A 20,559-nucleotide genomic window follows, 5' to 3' on the forward strand; every position below is an offset into this window, starting at 1 on the left:
ATAGTCCCCGAAAATTATTCATAAAATTATGCTTCAGGCTGTTGAAAGAAACATAAATTGCCTACCACAAAAATTTTGTTGTTGCAAGGTGCATTTCTTTAAAAAACTATGAAGGCTCCTAGGGTTTATATAAACATATATCTGGTTTTGCAGCTGCAGCTGAAAACTATCTAATCTCCAGACAAATCAGACATAACACAAACCGCCGTCAACGAAGTTACTCAGGAATATGTCCGAAACAGAGCACCGTAGGTTTAGGCACGTCAAGGAATGCGCTGTCCGACTTTCATGGTTCTTGGGTGACTTCAGACTGTAGACACGACCTGGGCAGTAAGTGTCACAAGTCAGCCACACAAGTCAGTGACACAAGTCAGCAACATAAGTCAGTGACACAAGTCAGTGGAACAAGTCAGTCACACAAGTCAGCAACACAAGTCAGCAACACAAGTCAGTGACACAAGTCAGTGGAACAAGTCAGTGACACAAGTCAGCAACACAAGTCAGTCACACAAGTCAGCTACACAAGTCAGCGACACAAGTCAGCAACACAAGTCAGCGACACAAGTCAGCGACACAAGTCAGTGACACAAGTCAGCGACACAAGTCAGTCACACAAGTCAGTCACACAAGTCAGTCACACAAGTCAGTCACACAAGTCAGTGTATTACACCGGTAAATATAGCTCACACCCACATGTCATAGCTGTGCAACAAGTGGATCCGGGTTATGTTTTGCTGTCAGTGTTGGAGTAGCTGTGGTGACGTTATGACGTATGGTGCTGCCCCAGTTGTTGACGTTAATGGGATCCGTCATTCGTCATGAAAAGAAGGACTGGATTACTCTCGGTGAGGACGTGAATATATCTACGCCGGTAAGTTCAGTTGTCTTTCACTGTGTGTGTAACTGTTGTTTGAATATAGCAAAAATCGACCTATTGTACAATAACGCATTTCTTTCTCCGAGAATATGATTTCATGTATTCCATATCATCTCGCCAGAATCTTTTGATTTCAAACTGGCGGATCCAGAGTGTTTTCAGCCTACGTCTGTCATTTGAATTTGAATTTTCTAGTGGGCATCTCTCCTCCGCTTCTCTCCTCTCCTCTCCTCTCCTCTCCTCTCCTCTCCTCTCCTCTCCTCTAAGGGAGCGTGGGGTGCCCAGCCGTCTTAGGCGCCGCAATTCGCTGTGCAGAGTTGCGTCCTTTGGGCATGCCAGAAACCTATGATTGTGGTTCTATTCCCAGTTCGCCCCGATTGTTTTTTGTGGGTTTCACGGAGGTGGTAAACGTATGTGACCTGCATCACTTCGGGTTTTCCTTGAAAACTGTTAAAAGCAGCGTTAAAGCCAACTCTCTCACACCTCTCATTTCCGAGGTTTGTCAGTCTGACGGTTATTTCGTCACAACATGGAATTAGATAAGTCATACTTGTCTGATGTTAGAAATAGGATGACTTGGAAAAGCGCTGAACACTTGGTGATCGTGAAAGATAGTTCACCATCTAGTGGATGTTGGAGTGATGGATGTGTTGTCAGTGTGGACGCTCGTCGGTGTGTGTGCGTGTGTGTGCGTGCGTGCGTGCGTGCGTGCGTGAGTGCGTGCGTGTGTGTGTGTGTGTGCTGAATTAGTGTTCAAAGCAGCGTAAAACACAACTCTCTCGCTATGCTACACGGAAATCTACACAAATAATATAGGTTTCAGATGAAATGAACATTTAAAAGTTTCAATATCAAAACAAAAGATTTGTTCGATTATCATAGATCGATACCTATCTAAACCATGTGTAATCAAACCTATTCAAGCCACACCCAAACGACATAAATATTTAGACTTGATGCCAACCCAGGCGATAAATGCACAGTAAAGTTGTTGTTGTCAGGATATGAAACTCTTCCTTTGTTCCAGGGTCCGTCCCGAGCGTGGCCAGAGGACTCGGTTACACTCATTAATATGCATGTGTCAAAGTTCAGTGAACACACCCACTCCGGGTTATGTACGGGGTCGCCCACCACTGTTTGTTTGTTGTTTAGCGCCGGACTCAGCAATATTCCAGCCATATGACGGCGGTCTGTAAATAAGCAAGTCTGGACCAGACAACCAAGTGGTTGACATCCTGAGCATCGATCCACGAAATTGGGATACGATGACTTGCATCACCCAAGTCAGCGAGTCTGACCACCTGATCCCGTTAGTCGCCTCTACTCTTACGACAAACATAGTCGCCTTTTACGGCAAGCATGGGTTGCTGAAGACCTATTCTACCCGATGTGTACACCGTACAGATGAACATGGGCGTACACTAAAGTGAAAGTAAACTTAAACACTGTTGCTGACAGAGGAATATTGTGTTGTGCTCTGTAGTCCCCAGTCTCCTCACGCGTCAATCTGTATATCCCGGTGTGAGTCCATATATCACCACTAGACAGTCTATATCACTAGATAAAACACCACTAGACAGTCTGTATCACTAGATATATCATCACTAGACAGTCTATATCACTAGATATATCACCGTCAGACACAAGTATAAGGTTGTCATTCATGACAGATTCTAACTATGAGGGATTCATTTTAACATTGTGATCACGCTGTACATACTGGGGGCTGTGATATCATATAAACCTCGGATGTTATAATACAAGCACACACTTTGCACGATGTGTAATCGTATTCATGTTAGTGTTGTACTGTTAATATGGAAGATCATAGCCGTCATACAACCACCAGCTGTGACGTCAATGACTTCGTAACGTGGACGTGCTTGGTGTGTAAATACTCCTTTATATATTATAATACTCCGTACAGTGAAAACACACACACAATAACATATTTATGTATGCGCTAAAGTATGAACGCCTCTGTACAAATATATTTTGAGAATTAACACTATCAAAAGTAACTATCGTGTAAACTGTTTTCATCTTACATAACAATGGACTCGTGAAGATCAGGGTTAGAAATGATCTTCAGCGACCCATGCTTGTCGTATGAGGCGACTAACGGGATCGGGTGGTCAGGCTCGCTCAACAGAAAAACAAAACAAACAAACAAACAAACAATGATAAATCGAGACATTAAAATTGAATTTGACCCAAATGAAAGCAGCCGCCGAAACACCACAAACATAAGATCCAACACACAACAATTACATCTCCATCAAATACCCATTGTTTAGTTTTATTTTCACCATCAAACATGGATGTATACTTTCTGTTGCTGGCAGTTAATGTCACTAAACGTGTTCTCATATCCATATCTAATATCCCCCGCGAATCCTGCAAAACACTCTTAATCTCGGTCTGGCAAGTTGTATTGTGGGTACCCGTAAGGTTGATTACTTTAACGACTGAGAGACGGCTGCTGTATAAGAGCGGGGACTGTATATCAGCTGTTACACCTCGACCTCTCGGCCCGTGAACACCCGGGGTAGAATAGTTCTTCAGCAACCGTGCTTGTCGTAATAGGCGACCAACGGCATCGGGTGGTCAGGCTCGCTGATTGGTTGATGCATGTCATCGTATCCCACTGGATAGTCCTACTGGATCACTGGATTGTGCGGTCAAGACTAAACTTGATTAAAACGTATGTTAGACAGCCACATCTTACCCAAGTCACGAGGGCGCAGTAAATATGTATAGTATCTGGAAAAAGGAGGATGTGTGTTCACACCCACTGTACCCCTTTGTACCCCTACTGTACCCCACTGTACCCCGCTGTACCCCACTGTACCCCACTGTACCCCGCTGTATCCCACTGTACCCACTGTACCCCACTGCACCCCACTGTACCCCACTGTACCCCACTGTACTGTACATTTTAACTAATTGATATAATTATAAAGATAAACATAGATTATTATAATAAACAATCTATTATGGTGATAAATAATCGCAAATCAACACACAGACAACATATAATAAATTATAACCTGTCTCCCAGTTCGCCAGCCTGTTCACTGCAGCGTTACGTTGCGCTACGCTCGGTTGCACTTTACCTTTTATAGAATACAAGAGCGACCCCTCTGTATGGACGCCACTGGCTCCTCACACAGTATAGCTTATCAGCCATATCTACTACGTTAACGACGTACAGTGTTGACGTGAAATCACATGTCATCCATAGTGTAATACTATTGACATCTGGAACAGGTTCTCTAAAGTGTTTCACTTGTGTGGAAAGATCACCTGCCTGTTACGTATCACGTATTTTAAAGCAGGTAGAGTTCAGTAAAACGCTAGGCTGTCTTGTCATACTGGAAGCCCTTTATGACGCGTGGTCGATAGAAGTCATGCGTAACGTATGGATTTCCTGGCCCGGCGAATTGTTAACAATAGCGGCCTCGCTGAATGTAATGTAATATCAGTGGTCTTACCAACATTCTCGGATATAGGCCGTGACTCAGGCAATCGTGTCTAGTTTTGAAAGGTGTGTACAGTAATTGGCATGTTTTACGTTCAGTCCTTTACATTGATGTATATAAGTTCCTGTTTAGATTTGATATTCATTTGCACAGGGGAACGAGGAGAGGTTGGAAGCAATATCGACATTGTACAACCGTGGATACAGCAGGAAGGCATACTTCATCTAGTAACGGGATATCTTTGTGATTGTTGAAGGTAAGCACTTAGACTGCATAGTTTGTGTCTGTCTCTCTGTGTCTGTCAGTCTCTCTGTCTGTCCGTCTCTCTATATCTCTCTGTGTCTGTCTGTCCGTCTGTCACTCTCTGTCTGTCCGTCTCTCTCTGTCTGTCTCTGGCTGTCCATCTGTCTCTCCGTCTGTCTGTCAGTCTCTCGGTCTGTCCGTCTCTCCCTCTCTGTCCGTCTCTGTCTGTCTGTCGTCTGTCTCTGTCCGTCTGTCTGTCTCTGTGTCTGTCCGTCTGTCTCTCTGTCTGTCTGTAAGTCTCTCTCTGTCTGTCTGTCAGTCTCTCTCTCTCTGTCTGTCTGTTAACAGTGTCCATACTTTCACTGCATCAACACAATCCAAGGTTCATGGTGTCCCCGACAGACCTCATGTCTGTGTTTATAGTCTTTCAACCGTGACTGTGGCTGTTTAACATACGTTTTAATCAAGTTGATACTTCGGTTCTTCTGATTAGAATCCATGACAACATATTCTGCATTACCCGTAGTGTGACAAAAAGTCGTATTCAAAACGTGACAAAAGTGCATTTCCCGTCAACCAGAGCGTGACGTGTGGCACCGAGAACAGAGCGGAATCAAGGTCAATCGAGGGTCATAGCAGAATAACAGGTGCTTATAACACGTTGTAGCAAGAGTTGTTTACAGCTGTGTGGTATATGTTTATAACACATTGTAGCAAGAGTTGTTTACAGCTGTGTGGTATATGTTTATAACACGTTGTAGCACGAGTTGTTTACAGTTGTGTGGTATATGTTTATAACACATTGTAGCAAGAGTTGTTTACAGCTGTGTGGTATATGTTTATAACATGGTGTAGCGAAGGGCTGTTTACAATTGTGTGGTTTAATATGTTTATAACATGGTGTAGCCATAATCTGTTTACAGTTGTATGTAATATGTTTATAACATGGTGTAACCAAGGGCTGTTTACAGTTGTGTGGTATATGTTTATAACATTGTAGCAAGAGCTGTTTACAGTTGTGTGGTATATGTTTATAACATGGTGTAGCGAAGGGCTGTTTACAGTTGTGTGGTATATGTTTATAACATGGTGTAGCGAAGGGCTGTTTACAATTGTGTGGTATAATATGTTTATAACATGGTGTAACAAGGGCTGTTTACAGTTGTGTGGTATATGTTTATAACATAGTGTGTCAAGGGTTGTTTACAGTTGTGTGGTATATGTTTATAACATGGCATAGCCAAAATCTGTTTACAGTTGTGTGGTATATGTTTATAACATGGTGTAACCAAGAGCTGTTTACAGTTGTGTGGTATATGTTTATAACATGGTGTAGCCAAGGGCTGTTTACAGTTGTGTGGTATAATATGTTTATCACATTGTAGCAAGAGTTGTTTACAGTTGTGTGGTATATGTTTATAACATGGTGTAGCCAAGGGCTGTTTACAGTTGTGTGGTATATGTTTATAACATGGTGTAGCCAAGGGCTGTTTACAGTTGTGTGGTATATGTTTATAACATGGTGTAGCGAAGGGCTGTTTACAGTTGTGTGGTATATGTTTATAACATGGTGTAGCCAAGGGCTGTTTACAGTTGTGTGGTATATGTTTATAACATGGTGTAACAAGGGCTGTTTACAGTTGTCTGGTATAATATGTTTATAACATTGTAGCAAGAGTTGTTTTCAGTTGTGCGGTATATGTTTATAACATGGTGTAGACAAGGGCTGTTTTCAGTTGTGTGGTATAATATGTTTATAACATGGTGTAGCCAAAATCTGTTTACAGTTGTGTGGTATATGTTTATAACATTGTAGCAAGAGCTGTTTACAGTTGTGTGGTATATGTTTATAACATTGTGTAGCCAAGGTCTGTTTGTGTGGTATATATAACATTATAGCAAGAGTTGTTTACAGTAGTGTGGTATATGTTTATAACATGGCGTAACCAAGGGCTGTTTACAGATGTGTGGTATGAAATGTTTATAACATTGTAGCAAGAGTTGTTTACAGTTGTGTGGTATATGTTTATAACATGCTGAAACCAAGGGCTGTTTACAGTTGTGTGGTATAATATGTTTATACTATTGTAACTATATCATAATATTCTGGGATTCGAACTCAGGATCGAAATTTCTTTTGCGTGCTCCACCCAACCCCTGCTGTGAAAGGGTAAGAGGTAGGAGTAGGCTTTGTGTAAGAATCACCGTAGTGAAGCACAGTTATCTCCGGATATAACAAAGTCGGATATACCGAACAGCTGGTTATAACGACCTCGATTTTACTCCCCTTGAAACTGCATGTCAAAAAGTTCGGATGTACCGAACTATAATGTAGAGTCTGTATGAGTTCGTTGTATCAGAAGTACCTGGAAAATAAATTGATGCATGGTTGATGGATGTTTGCGATTGGATGTGTGGTTTGAAAATAAGATTTGTTTGTGCATCACTCTGGATATTACTCAGACATATAATCTGCTACGGATATGACGAAGTCGTATATATCTGAAATGTAGACTGGAGCTGCTGGAATATCGCTCGACATAAAGGAATTATACAGTCTTGTTTTGTCACTCTGAATTTTATACATTGATCTTTAATATGAAACAGACGAGGCGGTCGCATTGGTCTCCTGTATTTCTATTTCAGGTGGTAAATCAGTGGAAGGGAATTAGCTACTTGATGGTTACTGAACGATGTCAGATCACTGATATACCTGAAGCTTAGATCGCTGATATACCTAAAGTTTAGATCGCTGATATATCGAAGCCTAGATCGCTGATATACCTGAAGCTTAGATCACTGATAAATCTGAAGCTTAGATCAGTGATATACCTGAAGCCTAGATCGCTGATATACCTGAAACTTCGATCACTGATATACCTGAAGCTTAGATCACCGATATACCTGAAGCTTAGATGACTGATATACCCGAAGCTTAGATCAATGATATGCCTGAAGCTTAGATCACTGATACACCTGAAGCTTAGATCACTGATATACCTGAAGCTTAGATCAATGGTATACCTGAAGCTTAGATCAGTGATATACCTGAAGCTTAGATCAATGATATGCCTGAAGCTTAGATCACCGATATACCTGAAGCTTAGATCACCGATATACCTGAAGTTTAGATCAATGATATACCTGAAGCTTAGATCAATGATATGCCTGAAGCTTCGATCACTGATATACCTGAAGCTTAGATCACCGATATACCTGAAGCTTAGATCAGTGATATACCTGAAGCTTAGATCAATGATATGCCTGAAGCTTAGATCACTGATATACCCGAAGCTTAGATCACCGATATACCTGATACTTAGTGTCACGTATTGAATCAACCACAAACACAAATGAAGTTGTAATACAGATTTATTCCCTCCCTTAAAGTAATTTTAAATCCCAATAACAATATCTAAATTCAAACTAATACCAAATTAACTAACACAACTAACTAAACTAGCTTCTCCTACCAATAACAATACTACCACCTACTACTAATACTAATATCTTAATACTAACAGTACAAATGTCTACTACTAATAATACAACTATCTCCTACTAACAATACAAATATCTACTACTAACAATACAACTATCACGATACCCTATCCTAATACTAATAGTCTACTTCTAACAATACTAACACTAATACAAATGTTCTAAGAATAACACAACTAATACACAGTAAAACTTTGTGTGTGTATATATATATATACAACAACAACACACAACCACAAAAAAACAAAAAAAACAACCAAAAGATACAAAGCCACTTCACTGTCACTGTCACAAAAGTTCTATACAGAACTTTAGAATCTCTGATGTTATTGAGCAGTTCATACGAGAATTCTTCCTCGTAATAACGAATGGTGATCTTTCCACCCAGGCGATGTTGTCCCCACGGAGTTAGGGGTGCCTGTTTACATGGATGCCACGGCTGTGTTCATCCTACGATGTGCCACGGAGACGAAGATACTTCTCTCCTTACGTTGGGTCGGAGAACTTCTCTCCTTACGTGATGTTGGAGGTTGTTACTTCCTCCTACGTAATATCGGAGGTTCTTCCCTCCTACGCACTCTAAGGTTAACCGGCCAGTTCCGGGACACTACAATGTAATATAAGCAATTACAGTCACTGAGGTATGTGTCACTACCTCACAATACATACAGCCATGCACCAATACTCCGATTTACATATTACTGAGTTGAACTGTTTACACTTTGATCATGTTGTGGTTAATTGTTACAGTGGCTTTACGCTATTACCATCAATATGTGTATATAATTACGTTTGAAAAAAATACATAACTCAAAATTCTATCCTCTAAAATACAATTCAACATGAAACAATAAATGTAAAAACTTACGCCAACCAGAGTAGAAGTCTCCCACAATATTAGTCCATGCCTTACATGACCATGCTGATTCTGGCTGACTGTACAAATTATTACCCTGCCCCGCTATTTAAACTGACCCCAAAGCCCAAGCTACCCCTGACCTCCCTATTGTTACACCAATTAACTCCCCAGCTATCAGCCGTACCCAGTCACGCTTCCCTGAACCTAACCCGTTCCCATAGTATTACCTGACAATATCTAAAAACAACTCGCTAAGCTTAATATACTAATGTAACCATACCGTAATACATCTATCTGAAGTACTAACATATAATTAAAATATACAAGATTATCTGTGATCTTGACATCACCTCCCCACTTAAGTTAATTGTACCTGAGCACAATTATATAACAAACAAGATCACATATAACTTTGTCCTAACGTCTTTTAAAGACATTATCTAATACAAAACCATATATATACACAATGACAACAATAATACACAAAAAGTAATGACTGTCATATCTTCACTATGATGCTGAAAAATGCATTATTTACATACTGCTATGCACACAGTGTGACTAGGGCGAACACCGGCTCAAGAGGTCAGCTCCCACATTCTCAATCCCCTTGATTGCACGGATCAGAAACCTGTAAGGTTGTAAAGTTAGAGCCCACCTCATCACTCGTCCATTGGTCAACTTGGCTTTGGTCATCCATACTAAGGGTTGATGGTCCGTTTCAAGAATGAACTCCCGCCCATACAGATATCTTTCTAACTTCTGTATTGCCCATACTATTGCCAAACACTCCTTTTCTATGGTAGAGTACGCCCTCTCACGTTCTGCCAACTTTCGACTCACATACATTATTGGAAACCGCTCACCTTCCTGTTCTTGTAAAAGAACAGCTCCGATTCCGACGTCAGAAGCATCACTTCTTACTAGGAATGTTTTCTCCAAGTCTGGCAGTTTCAAGAATGGAAAACTTGACGTGTGTTTTCAACGTCGTGAAAGATAACTCTTGACTCTCTGTCCATACTACCTTGTTTGATTTGCCCTTCTTGGTAAGATCAGTCAGAGGCACTGCTATGGCTGCATAATTTGGGATGAATTTCCGGTAGTACCCAGTTAATCCTAGCAAAGCTCTGACCTGTTTCTTAGTTTGTGGTCGTTCAACATTTAGGATTTTCTCCACATTCTTACCCTCCGGCTGAATTAGGCCACTCCCAACCCTGTGTCCCAAAAACTCCAACTGTTTGTATCCTATTTTTACCTTTGATGGTCGAGCTGTAAGATGAAATTGCCTTAACCTTGTAAATATGTCTCTCAGACTTACCACATGAGGTGACCATTCCTCTGTTCCTTCTATGATGTCGTCTATGTAGTTGTCAGTGTTAGGTATGCTATGTAATACTTGCCTCATGAGTCGGGAAAATACTGCTGGTGCGTTGACTACTTCAAATGGCATCACCTTCCATTGGTATAACCCATCAGGGGTTATAAAGGCCGTGAGTTCTTTGCTACTCTCTTCCATTGGGATCTGCCAATATGCCTTGCTCACATCAATTTGTTGTTCTTCTGTCAGGTCCTTGGAAATGTCTACATCCTGATATGTTTCTTTTGAAACTAGCGCAGGTGAAACTATGTCTAGCATACTTACCTCTTCCGCTTTGACATCTACCAGCCCGGCACTAGCATACATCAGGTGAGCTATGCTGACGTCACATACAGTTGTGTCCTTGATCTCCTCTCGGTCAATGTACTTTTTCAGTAGGTTTGCATGATAGGTTTTAGTCTTATTACCTACCTGTATTCTGTAATTGCCAATACCAAAGGCCTCCAAGATTTCATATGGTCCTTTCCACTGGAGTAGGAGTTTGTTGGAATCAGTAGGTAACAGAAGTAACACTTTGTCACCTACTTTCATTTTCCGTGCTTGTGATTTTGCATCAAAGAACTTTTTGTACTTACCTGATTTCTTTTTTAGTTCTTGTTGTGCTATATGAATAGTGTCTTCCAGTCGGTTTTGCAGATCTAACACATACTCATAAGTAGTTCTTACCTCAGGATTTTGTATGTCTTTAGTCCAGATTTCTCTGAGAATCTGCACTGGCCCTCTAACTGTACGCCCGTACAGTAGTTCAAAGGGAGCAAATCCCAAACTCTCTTGAGGTACTTCTCGGTATGCAAATAACAAAGCAGCTACATACCTGTCCCAGTCATATGGCCGTTCTGCACACATTCGTTTCAACATTGTCTTCAGAGTACCGTTGAATTTTTCCACAAGGCCATTACACATTGGATGATATGGGGTAGTAGTTAGCTGATGCAAGGATAATAATCTACTTACCTCCTTCATTACACCTGAAGTGAACTGGGCTCCCATGTCCGTCAAGATCTCCTTGGGGATACCTACTCTACTGAATATTTCGAAAAGAGCTTCAGCAACATACTCAGTTTCAATCCTTGGCAAAGGTACTGCCTCTGGGTATCTGGTAGCATAGTCAACTACCGTCAAAAGATACCTATTACCTTTGTCAGTGACAGGATACAACGGGCCTATCAGGTCAACGGCTATTCTCTCAAATGGTACTTCGATTAATGGCATTTGTCCTAGTGGTATTCTTCTTACCTTGCCCTTGGGGGTTGTGCGTTGACAAATATCACAGGACAGCACATGTCTTCTAACATCACCCATTATTCCTGGCCAATAAAACTGAGACATAACCCGATCTAAAGTCTTTTTGATTCCAAGGTGCCCTCCCATCAATGCTTCATGGCTTACTTTCATCACTTGGGTACGCAGCCCGACTGGTACAACTGCCTGTACAACTTGCTTACCCTTGTCAAACTTGGTGAAGGTATGCTTCCTATAGAGCATATCATTCTCAATATAGTAAGAGGAAGTACTATGCCTGGTCTCCCTAATTTTCCCTTCCTCCACTAATTTCCTGACTTTGTCCAAACTGGAATCCTGTTGTTGCTGGGTAATGAACTCACCTCGACTCAATGTCAGCCCCACAGGTTTCAGTGCCTTCAGTGGTTCCATGCCTTCTTGTCTTACTCTTCTTTGGCCTCTTGTTTCCACAGCACTTACCATCTGGATATCATCCTTATCCCACGTCTGATCTGGATCGCTTGGTTCTCTCACTCCTGGAATATTGCCTAATATCAGGTCACAGAGTGGTGTGTCCATACATGCAGCTCTTACCTTTCCAGTATAAAAGGGTGTGTCCACGGTAATCCATGCTACGGGAAGTATTAGCACCCTACTATCAGCCAACTTACAAGATTGTGTTTCTGAGGACAAACATTCATCCTCTACCTTTGACCTCCTCACTATTACGCCAGTACAGCCACTGTCTCTCAGGACATCCACTGGCTTGCCATTTACCTTTCCCTTGTGAATAGGCATGTTGTGGTCTGTAGTAAACATGCTTCCTGAGGCTACATCTGGTTCACTCACCCTCTCTGAAGTTGTGGCATCACCATCTACAACTTCAGGTATTCTTGCCTCAACATCTATACAATCTGGAAGGACTGCAGACACGTTACTGGTGTATTCACTTACTTGGATACTTGCCACGTTATATTTGGGTTTCTTACACTGTGCTGCCAAATGTCCAATTTGACTACAGTTGTAACATGTCCTTTCTTTAATAGGAATAAATGGTTTGGGTTTTGTATCACCTGGCGCCTTGTTCTCTCCTGGTTTACCTCGGACCTCTGTTTTGTCATGTTGACCAAAACTACCTTGCTTACCATATCTAACAGGACCTGTACCTCTGGCTTCTATAAATTGTTCTGCTAGTCTGGCCATTTCCATAGCATCTTTTGGTTTTCTCTCTTTCAAGAATATACTAAGATCCCTTCCAGTTACATTTAAAATCTGTTCACGCAACAATAAATCTTTCACACCTTCAAAAGTCTTTTGAGTACCACTAAGCTCAATCCATCTGTTGAAATAGTTCTCAATTCTAACTACAAACTGTGTGAATATCTCGCCTGTATCAGTTTTAGCAGTTCTAAATTTCTGATGAAATCCATCCTCTGTCATTTCATAGCGTTTTATCAATGCAGTCTTAACAGCAGTATAATCTTCTGCGTCATCTACACTTAATCTGGAGTATACTTCCAAAGCCTTACCTTTTAGTAGCGTACAAAGATATGCTGCCCAATGACAAGGCTTCCAACCTTGTGCTACAGCTACCCGTTCAAACCGTTGAAGATATGCATCAATGTTGTCATTGCGGTCTTCAAACGGAGGCATCTTAGGCATCTTAGGTGCAGCACCTGATTGTTTCTCTCCTACCTGTCCTTCATAATTTCCAGCATAACTCTTTTCTAACTTGGCTTATTCTATTCTCTCCTCTGATTGCACTCTTAATTTTTCTTTCTCCCATTCTAACTTTTCTCTCTCTTTTCTCTCCTCCAATTCTAATTTTTCTTTCTCCCATTCTAGCTTTTCTCTCTCCTTTCTCTCCTCCAATTCTAATTTCTTGATTTCCCGCTCCCTTGCTCTTTCCTCTCTTTCCAACTTTTCCTTCTCTTTCTCTCTCTCTAACTCAGTTTGTTCTTTTACAAACGTCCTCAAATCATTTTGCTCATACCCTAAACTCTGACCCAATTTGATAATCTTTTCAAGATCCATATCTAGCTGTATGGTGATAGTATGAAGTACAAGTACAGTTAAACCCAGCAGGCTTAGTCTTGGACAACTGTGAATAATGAATGCTACCAATAGGAACTTAGACTATACAAAAGTACATTCATGCATAGAATGGAACCCAAAAATATAAAATTCCAACCAATAGCCTAATCTGACCAATAAATGAAATACACCCTACCAACCTTGATTCTAACTCGAACACTCAAGGATGTAGAAGTGGTGCCGGAGGTCCTATCACACCTCTGGCCAAACAAATACTACAAGGATAAACCATCAAGGAAGTAACTCCTAATCTCTCATAGAATGATGGTCTGAGTTAATTCAATAGTGACAATAATTAAATATCCCACCGCTGCCACCAAAATGTCACGTATTGAATCAACCACAAACACAAATGAAGTTGTAATACAGATTTATTCCCTCCCTTAAAGTAATTTTAAATCCCAATAACAATATCTAAATTCAAACTAATACCAAATTAACTAACACAACTAACTAAACTAGCTTCTCCTACCAATAACAATACTACCACCTACTACTAATACTAATATCTTAATACTAACAGTACAAATGTCTACTACTAATAATACAACTATCTCCTACTAACAATACAAATATCTACTACTAACAATACAACTATCACGATACCCTATCCTAATACTAATAGTCTACTTCTAACAATACTAACACTAATACAAATGTTCTAAGAATAACACAACTAATACACAGTAAAACTTTGTGTGTGTATATATATATATACAACAACAACACACAACCACAAAAAAACAAAAAAAACAACCAAAAGATACAAAGCCACTTCACTGTCACTGTCACAAAAGTTCTATACAGAACTTTAGAATCTCTGATGTTATTGAGCAGTTCATACGAGAATTCTTCCTCGTAATAACGAATGGTGATCTTTCCACCCAGGCGATGTTGTCCCCACGGAGTTAGGGGTGCCTGTTTACATGGATGCCACGGCTGTGTTCATCCTACGATGTGCCACGGAGACGAAGATACTTCTCTCCTTACGTTGGGTCGGAGAACTTCTCTCCTTACGTGATGTTGGAGGTTGTTACTTCCTCCTACGTAATATCGGAGGTTCTTCCCTCCTACGCACTCTAAGGTTAACCGGCCAGTTCCGGGACACTACAATGTAATATAAGCAATTACAGTCACTGAGGTATGTGTCACTACCTCACAATACATACAGCCATGCACCAATACTCCGATTTACATATTACTGAGTTGAACTGTTTACACTTTGATCATGTTGTGGTTAATTGTTACAGTGGCTTTACGCTATTACCATCAATATGTGTATATAATTACGTTTGAAAAAAATACATAACTCAAAATTCTATCCTCTAAAATACAATTCAACATGAAACAATAAATGTAAAAACTTACGCCAACCAGAGTAGAAGTCTCCCACAATATTAGTCCATGCCTTACATGACCATGCTGATTCTGGCTGACTGTACAAATTATTACCCTGCCCCGCTATTTAAACTGACCCCAAAGCCCAAGCTACCCCTGACCTCCCTATTGTTACACCAATTAACTCCCCAGCTATCAGCCGTACCCAGTCACGCTTCCCTGAACCTAACCCGTTCCCATAGTATTACCTGACAATATCTAAAAACAACTCGCTAAGCTTAATATACTAATGTAACCATACCGTAATACATCTATCTGAAGTACTAACATATAATTAAAATATACAAGATTATCTGTGATCTTGACATCACCTCCCCACTTAAGTTAATTGTACCTGAGCACAATTATATAACAAACAAGATCACATATAACTTTGTCCTAACGTCTTTTAAAGACATTATCTAATACAAAACCATATATATACACAATGACAACAATAATACACAAAAAGTAATGACTGTCATATCTTCACTATGATGCTGAAAAATGCATTATTTACATACTGCTATGCACACAGTGTGACTAGGGCGAACACCGGCTCAAGAGGTCAGCTCCCACATTCTCAATCCCCTTGATTGCACGGATCAGAAACCTGTAAGGTTGTAAAGTTAGAGCCCACCTCATCACTCGTCCATTGGTCAACTTGGCTTTGGTCATCCATACTAAGGGTTGATGGTCCGTTTCAAGAATGAACTCCCGCCCATACAGATATCTTTCTAACTTCTGTATTGCCCATACTATTGCCAAACACTCCTTTTCTATGGTAGAGTACGCCCTCTCACGTTCTGCCAACTTTCGACTCACATACATTATTGGAAACCGCTCACCTTCCTGTTCTTGTAAAAGAACAGCTCCGATTCCGACGTCAGAAGCATCACTTCTTACTAGGAATGTTTTCTCCAAGTCTGGCAGTTTCAAGAATGGAAAACTTGACGTGTGTTTTCAACGTCGTGAAAGATAACTCTTGACTCTCTGTCCATACTACCTTGTTTGATTTGCCCTTCTTGGTAAGATCAGTCAGAGGCACTGCTATGGCTGCATAATTTGGGATGAATTTCCGGTAGTACCCAGTTAATCCTAGCAAAGCTCTGACCTGTTTCTTAGTTTGTGGTCGTTCAACATTTAGGATTTTCTCCACATTCTTACCCTCCGGCTGAATTAGGCCACTCCCAACCCTGTGTCCCAAAAACTCCAACTGTTTGTATCCTATTTTTACCTTTGATGGTCGAGCTGTAAGATGAAATTGCCTTAACCTTGTAAATATGTCTCTCAGACTTACCACATGAGGTGACCATTCCTCTGTTCCTTCTATGATGTCGTCTATGTAGTTGTCAGTGTTAGGTATGCTATGTAATACTTGCCTCATGAGTCGGGAAAATACTGCTGGTGCGTTGACTACTTCAAATGGCATCACCTTCCATTGGTATAACCCATCAGGGGTTATAAAGGCCGTGAGTTCTTTGCTACTCTCTTCCATTGGGATCTGCCAATATGCCTTGCTCACATCAATTTGTTGTTCTTCTGTCAGGTCCTTGGAAATGTCTACATCCTGATATGTTTCTTTTGAAACTAGCGCAGGTGAAACTATGTCTAGCATACTTACCTCTTCCGCTTTGACATCTACCAGCCCGGCACTAGCATACATCAGGTGAGCTATGCTGACGTCACATACAGTTGTGTCCTTGATCTCCTCTCGGTCAATGTACTTTTTCAGTAGGTTTGCATGATAGGTTTTAGTCTTATTACCTACCTGTATTCTGTAATTGCCAATACCAAAGGCCTCCAAGATTTCATATGGTCCTTTCCACTGGAGTAGGAGTTTGTTGGAATCAGTAGGTAACAGAAGTAACACTTTGTCACCTACTTTCATTTTCCGTGCTTGTGATTTTGCATCAAAGAACTTTTTGTACTTACCTGATTTCTTTTTTAGTTCTTGTTGTGCTATATGAATAGTGTCTTCCAGTCGGTTTTGCAGATCTAACACATACTCATAAGTAGTTCTTACCTCAGGATTTTGTATGTCTTTAGTCCAGATTTCTCTGAGAATCTGCACTGGCCCTCTAACTGTACGCCCGTACAGTAGTTCAAAGGGAGCAAATCCCAAACTCTCTTGAGGTACTTCTCGGTATGCAAATAACAAAGCAGCTACATACCTGTCCCAGTCATATGGCCGTTCTGCACACATTCGTTTCAACATTGTCTTCAGAGTACCGTTGAATTTTTCCACAAGGCCATTACACATTGGATGATATGGGGTAGTAGTTAGCTGATGCAAGGATAATAATCTACTTACCTCCTTCATTACACCTGAAGTGAACTGGGCTCCCATGTCCGTCAAGATCTCCTTGGGGATACCTACTCTACTGAATATTTCGAAAAGAGCTTCAGCAACATACTCAGTTTCAATCCTTGGCAAAGGTACTGCCTCTGGGTATCTGGTAGCATAGTCAACTACCGTCAAAAGATACCTATTACCTTTGTCAGTGACAGGATACAACGGGCCTATCAGGTCAACGGCTATTCTCTCAAATGGTACTTCGATTAATGGCATTTGTCCTAGTGGTATTCTTCTTACCTTGCCCTTGGGGGTTGTGCGTTGACAAATATCACAGGACAGCACATGTCTTCTAACATCACCCATTATTCCTGGCCAATAAAACTGAGACATAACCCGATCTAAAGTCTTTTTGATTCCAAGGTGCCCTCCCATCAATGCTTCATGGCTTACTTTCATCACTTGGGTACGCAGCCCGACTGGTACAACTGCCTGTACAACTTGCTTACCCTTGTCAAACTTGGTGAAGGTATGCTTCCTATAGAGCATATCATTCTCAATATAGTAAGAGGAAGTACTATGCCTGGTCTCCCTAATTTTCCCTTCCTCCACTAATTTCCTGACTTTGTCCAAACTGGAATCCTGTTGTTGCTGGGTAATGAACTCACCTCGACTCAATGTCAGCCCCACAGGTTTCAGTGCCTTCAGTGGTTCCATGCCTTCTTGTCTTACTCTTCTTTGGCCTCTTGTTTCCACAGCACTTACCATCTGGATATCATCCTTATCCCACGTCTGATCTGGATCGCTTGGTTCTCTCACTCCTGGAATATTGCCTAATATCAGGTCACAGAGTGGTGTGTCCATACATGCAGCTCTTACCTTTCCAGTATAAAAGGGTGTGTCCACGGTAATCCATGCTACGGGAAGTATTAGCACCCTACTATCAGCCAACTTACAAGATTGTGTTTCTGAGGACAAACATTCATCCTCTACCTTTGACCTCCTCACTATTACGCCAGTACAGCCACTGTCTCTCAGGACATCCACTGGCTTGCCATTTACCTTTCCCTTGTGAATAGGCATGTTGTGGTCTGTAGTAAACATGCTTCCTGAGGCTACATCTGGTTCACTCACCCTCTCTGAAGTTGTGGCATCACCATCTACAACTTCAGGTATTCTTGCCTCAACATCTATACAATCTGGAAGGACTGCAGACACGTTACTGGTGTATTCACTTACTTGGATACTTGCCACGTTATATTTGGGTTTCTTACACTGTGCTGCCAAATGTCCAATTTGACTACAGTTGTAACATGTCCTTTCTTTAATAGGAATAAATGGTTTGGGTTTTGTATCACCTGGCGCCTTGTTCTCTCCTGGTTTACCTCGGACCTCTGTTTTGTCATGTTGACCAAAACTACCTTGCTTACCATATCTAACAGGACCTGTACCTCTGGCTTCTATAAATTGTTCTGCTAGTCTGGCCATTTCCATAGCATCTTTTGGTTTTCTCTCTTTCAAGAATATACTAAGATCCCTTCCAGTTACATTTAAAATCTGTTCACGCAACAATAAATCTTTCACACCTTCAAAAGTCTTTTGAGTACCACTAAGCTCAATCCATCTGTTGAAATAGTTCTCAATTCTAACTACAAACTGTGTGAATATCTCGCCTGTATCAGTTTTAGCAGTTCTAAATTTCTGATGAAATCCATCCTCTGTCATTTCATAGCGTTTTATCAATGCAGTCTTAACAGCAGTATAATCTTCTGCGTCATCTACACTTAATCTGGAGTATACTTCCAAAGCCTTACCTTTTAGTAGCGTACAAAGATATGCTGCCCAATGACAAGGCTTCCAACCTTGTGCTACAGCTACCCGTTCAAACCGTTGAAGATATGCATCAATGTTGTCATTGCGGTCTTCAAACGGAGGCATCTTAGGCATCTTAGGTGCAGCACCTGATTGTTTCTCTCCTACCTGTCCTTCATAATTTCCAGCATAACTCTTTTCTAACTTGGCTTATTCTATTCTCTCCTCTGATTGCACTCTTAATTTTTCTTTCTCCCATTCTAACTTTTCTCTCTCTTTTCTCTCCTCCAATTCTAATTTTTCTTTCTCCCATTCTAGCTTTTCTCTCTCCTTTCTCTCCTCCAATTCTAATTTCTTGATTTCCCGCTCCCTTGCTCTTTCCTCTCTTTCCAACTTTTCCTTCTCTTTCTCTCTCTCTAACTCAGTTTGTTCTTTTACAAACGTCCTCAAATCATTTTGCTCATACCCTAAACTCTGACCCAATTTGATAATCTTTTCAAGATCCATATCTAGCTGTATGGTGATAGTATGAAGTACAAGTACAGTTAAACCCAGCAGGCTTAGTCTTGGACAACTGTGAATAATGAATGCTACCAATAGGAACTTAGACTATACAAAAGTACATTCATGCATAGAATGGAACCCAAAAATATAAAATTCCAACCAATAGCCTAATCTGACCAATAAATGAAATACACCCTACCAACCTTGATTCTAACTCGAACACTCAAGGATGTAGAAGTGGTGCCGGAGGTCCTATCACACCTCTGGCCAAACAAATACTACAAGGATAAACCATCAAGGAAGTAACTCCTAATCTCTCATAGAATGATGGTCTGAGTTAATTCAATAGTGACAATAATTAAATATCCCACCGCTGCCACCAAAATGTCACGTATTGAATCAACCACAAACACAAATGAAGTTGTAATACAGATTTATTCCCTCCCTTAAAGTAATTTTAAATCCCAATAACAATATCTAAATTCAAACTAATACCAAATTAACTAACACAACTAACTAAACTAGCTTCTCCTACCAATAACAATACTACCACCTACTACTAATACTAATATCTTAATACTAACAGTACAAATGTCTACTACTAATAATACAACTATCTCCTACTAACAATACAAATATCTACTACTAACAATACAACTATCACGATACCCTATCCTAATACTAATAGTCTACTTCTAACAATACTAACACTAATACAAATGTTCTAAGAATAACACAACTAATACACAGTAAAACTTTGTGTGTGTATATATATATATACAACAACAACACACAACCACAAAAAAACAAAAAAAACAACCAAAAGATACAAAGCCACTTCACTGTCACTGTCACAAAAGTTCTATACAGAACTTTAGAATCTCTGATGTTATTGAGCAGTTCATACGAGAATTC

At 40.5% G+C, this 20,559-nt stretch overlaps 3 protein-coding genes across 5 annotated transcripts in view; 1 reads left to right on the forward strand and 2 right to left on the reverse strand.

Moving 5' to 3' along the window:
- Positions 1-807: 807 nt before the first annotated feature.
- The window catches only part of LOC139444764 (uncharacterized), a 30,748-nt gene continuing 10,996 nt past the window's right edge, over positions 808-20,559 (forward strand). Inside the window, exons 1-2 of one of the 3 annotated variants that reach the window (XM_071225711.1) lie at positions 808-871; positions 4,513-4,615. The gene's annotated coding sequence lies outside the window, so the exon portion shown is untranslated. The other 2 variants (XM_071225712.1, XM_071225710.1) reach the window with 2 other exon arrangements.
- LOC139445359 (uncharacterized) lies at positions 9,876-13,595 on the reverse strand. Its single transcript, XM_071226490.1, has 2 exons — positions 13,354-13,595; positions 9,876-13,065 (listed from the first exon to the last, which is right to left on the reverse strand). The coding sequence occupies exons 1-2, from the start codon at positions 13,593-13,595 to the stop codon at positions 9,876-9,878; spliced, it is 3,432 nt and encodes a 1,143-aa protein (XP_071082591.1).
- Positions 15,928-19,294, reverse strand: LOC139445360 (uncharacterized). The gene has a single exon (XM_071226491.1). The coding sequence runs from the start codon at positions 19,273-19,275 to the stop codon at positions 15,928-15,930; it is 3,348 nt and encodes a 1,115-aa protein (XP_071082592.1). The 5' UTR covers positions 19,276-19,294.

Source organism: Haliotis cracherodii, unplaced genomic scaffold, assembly GCF_022045235.1.
Source record: "Haliotis cracherodii isolate W230 unplaced genomic scaffold, xgHalCrac1.p SCAF_6, whole genome shotgun sequence".
In the NCBI taxonomy this organism is placed as follows: domain Eukaryota; kingdom Metazoa; phylum Mollusca; class Gastropoda; order Lepetellida; family Haliotidae; genus Haliotis; species Haliotis cracherodii.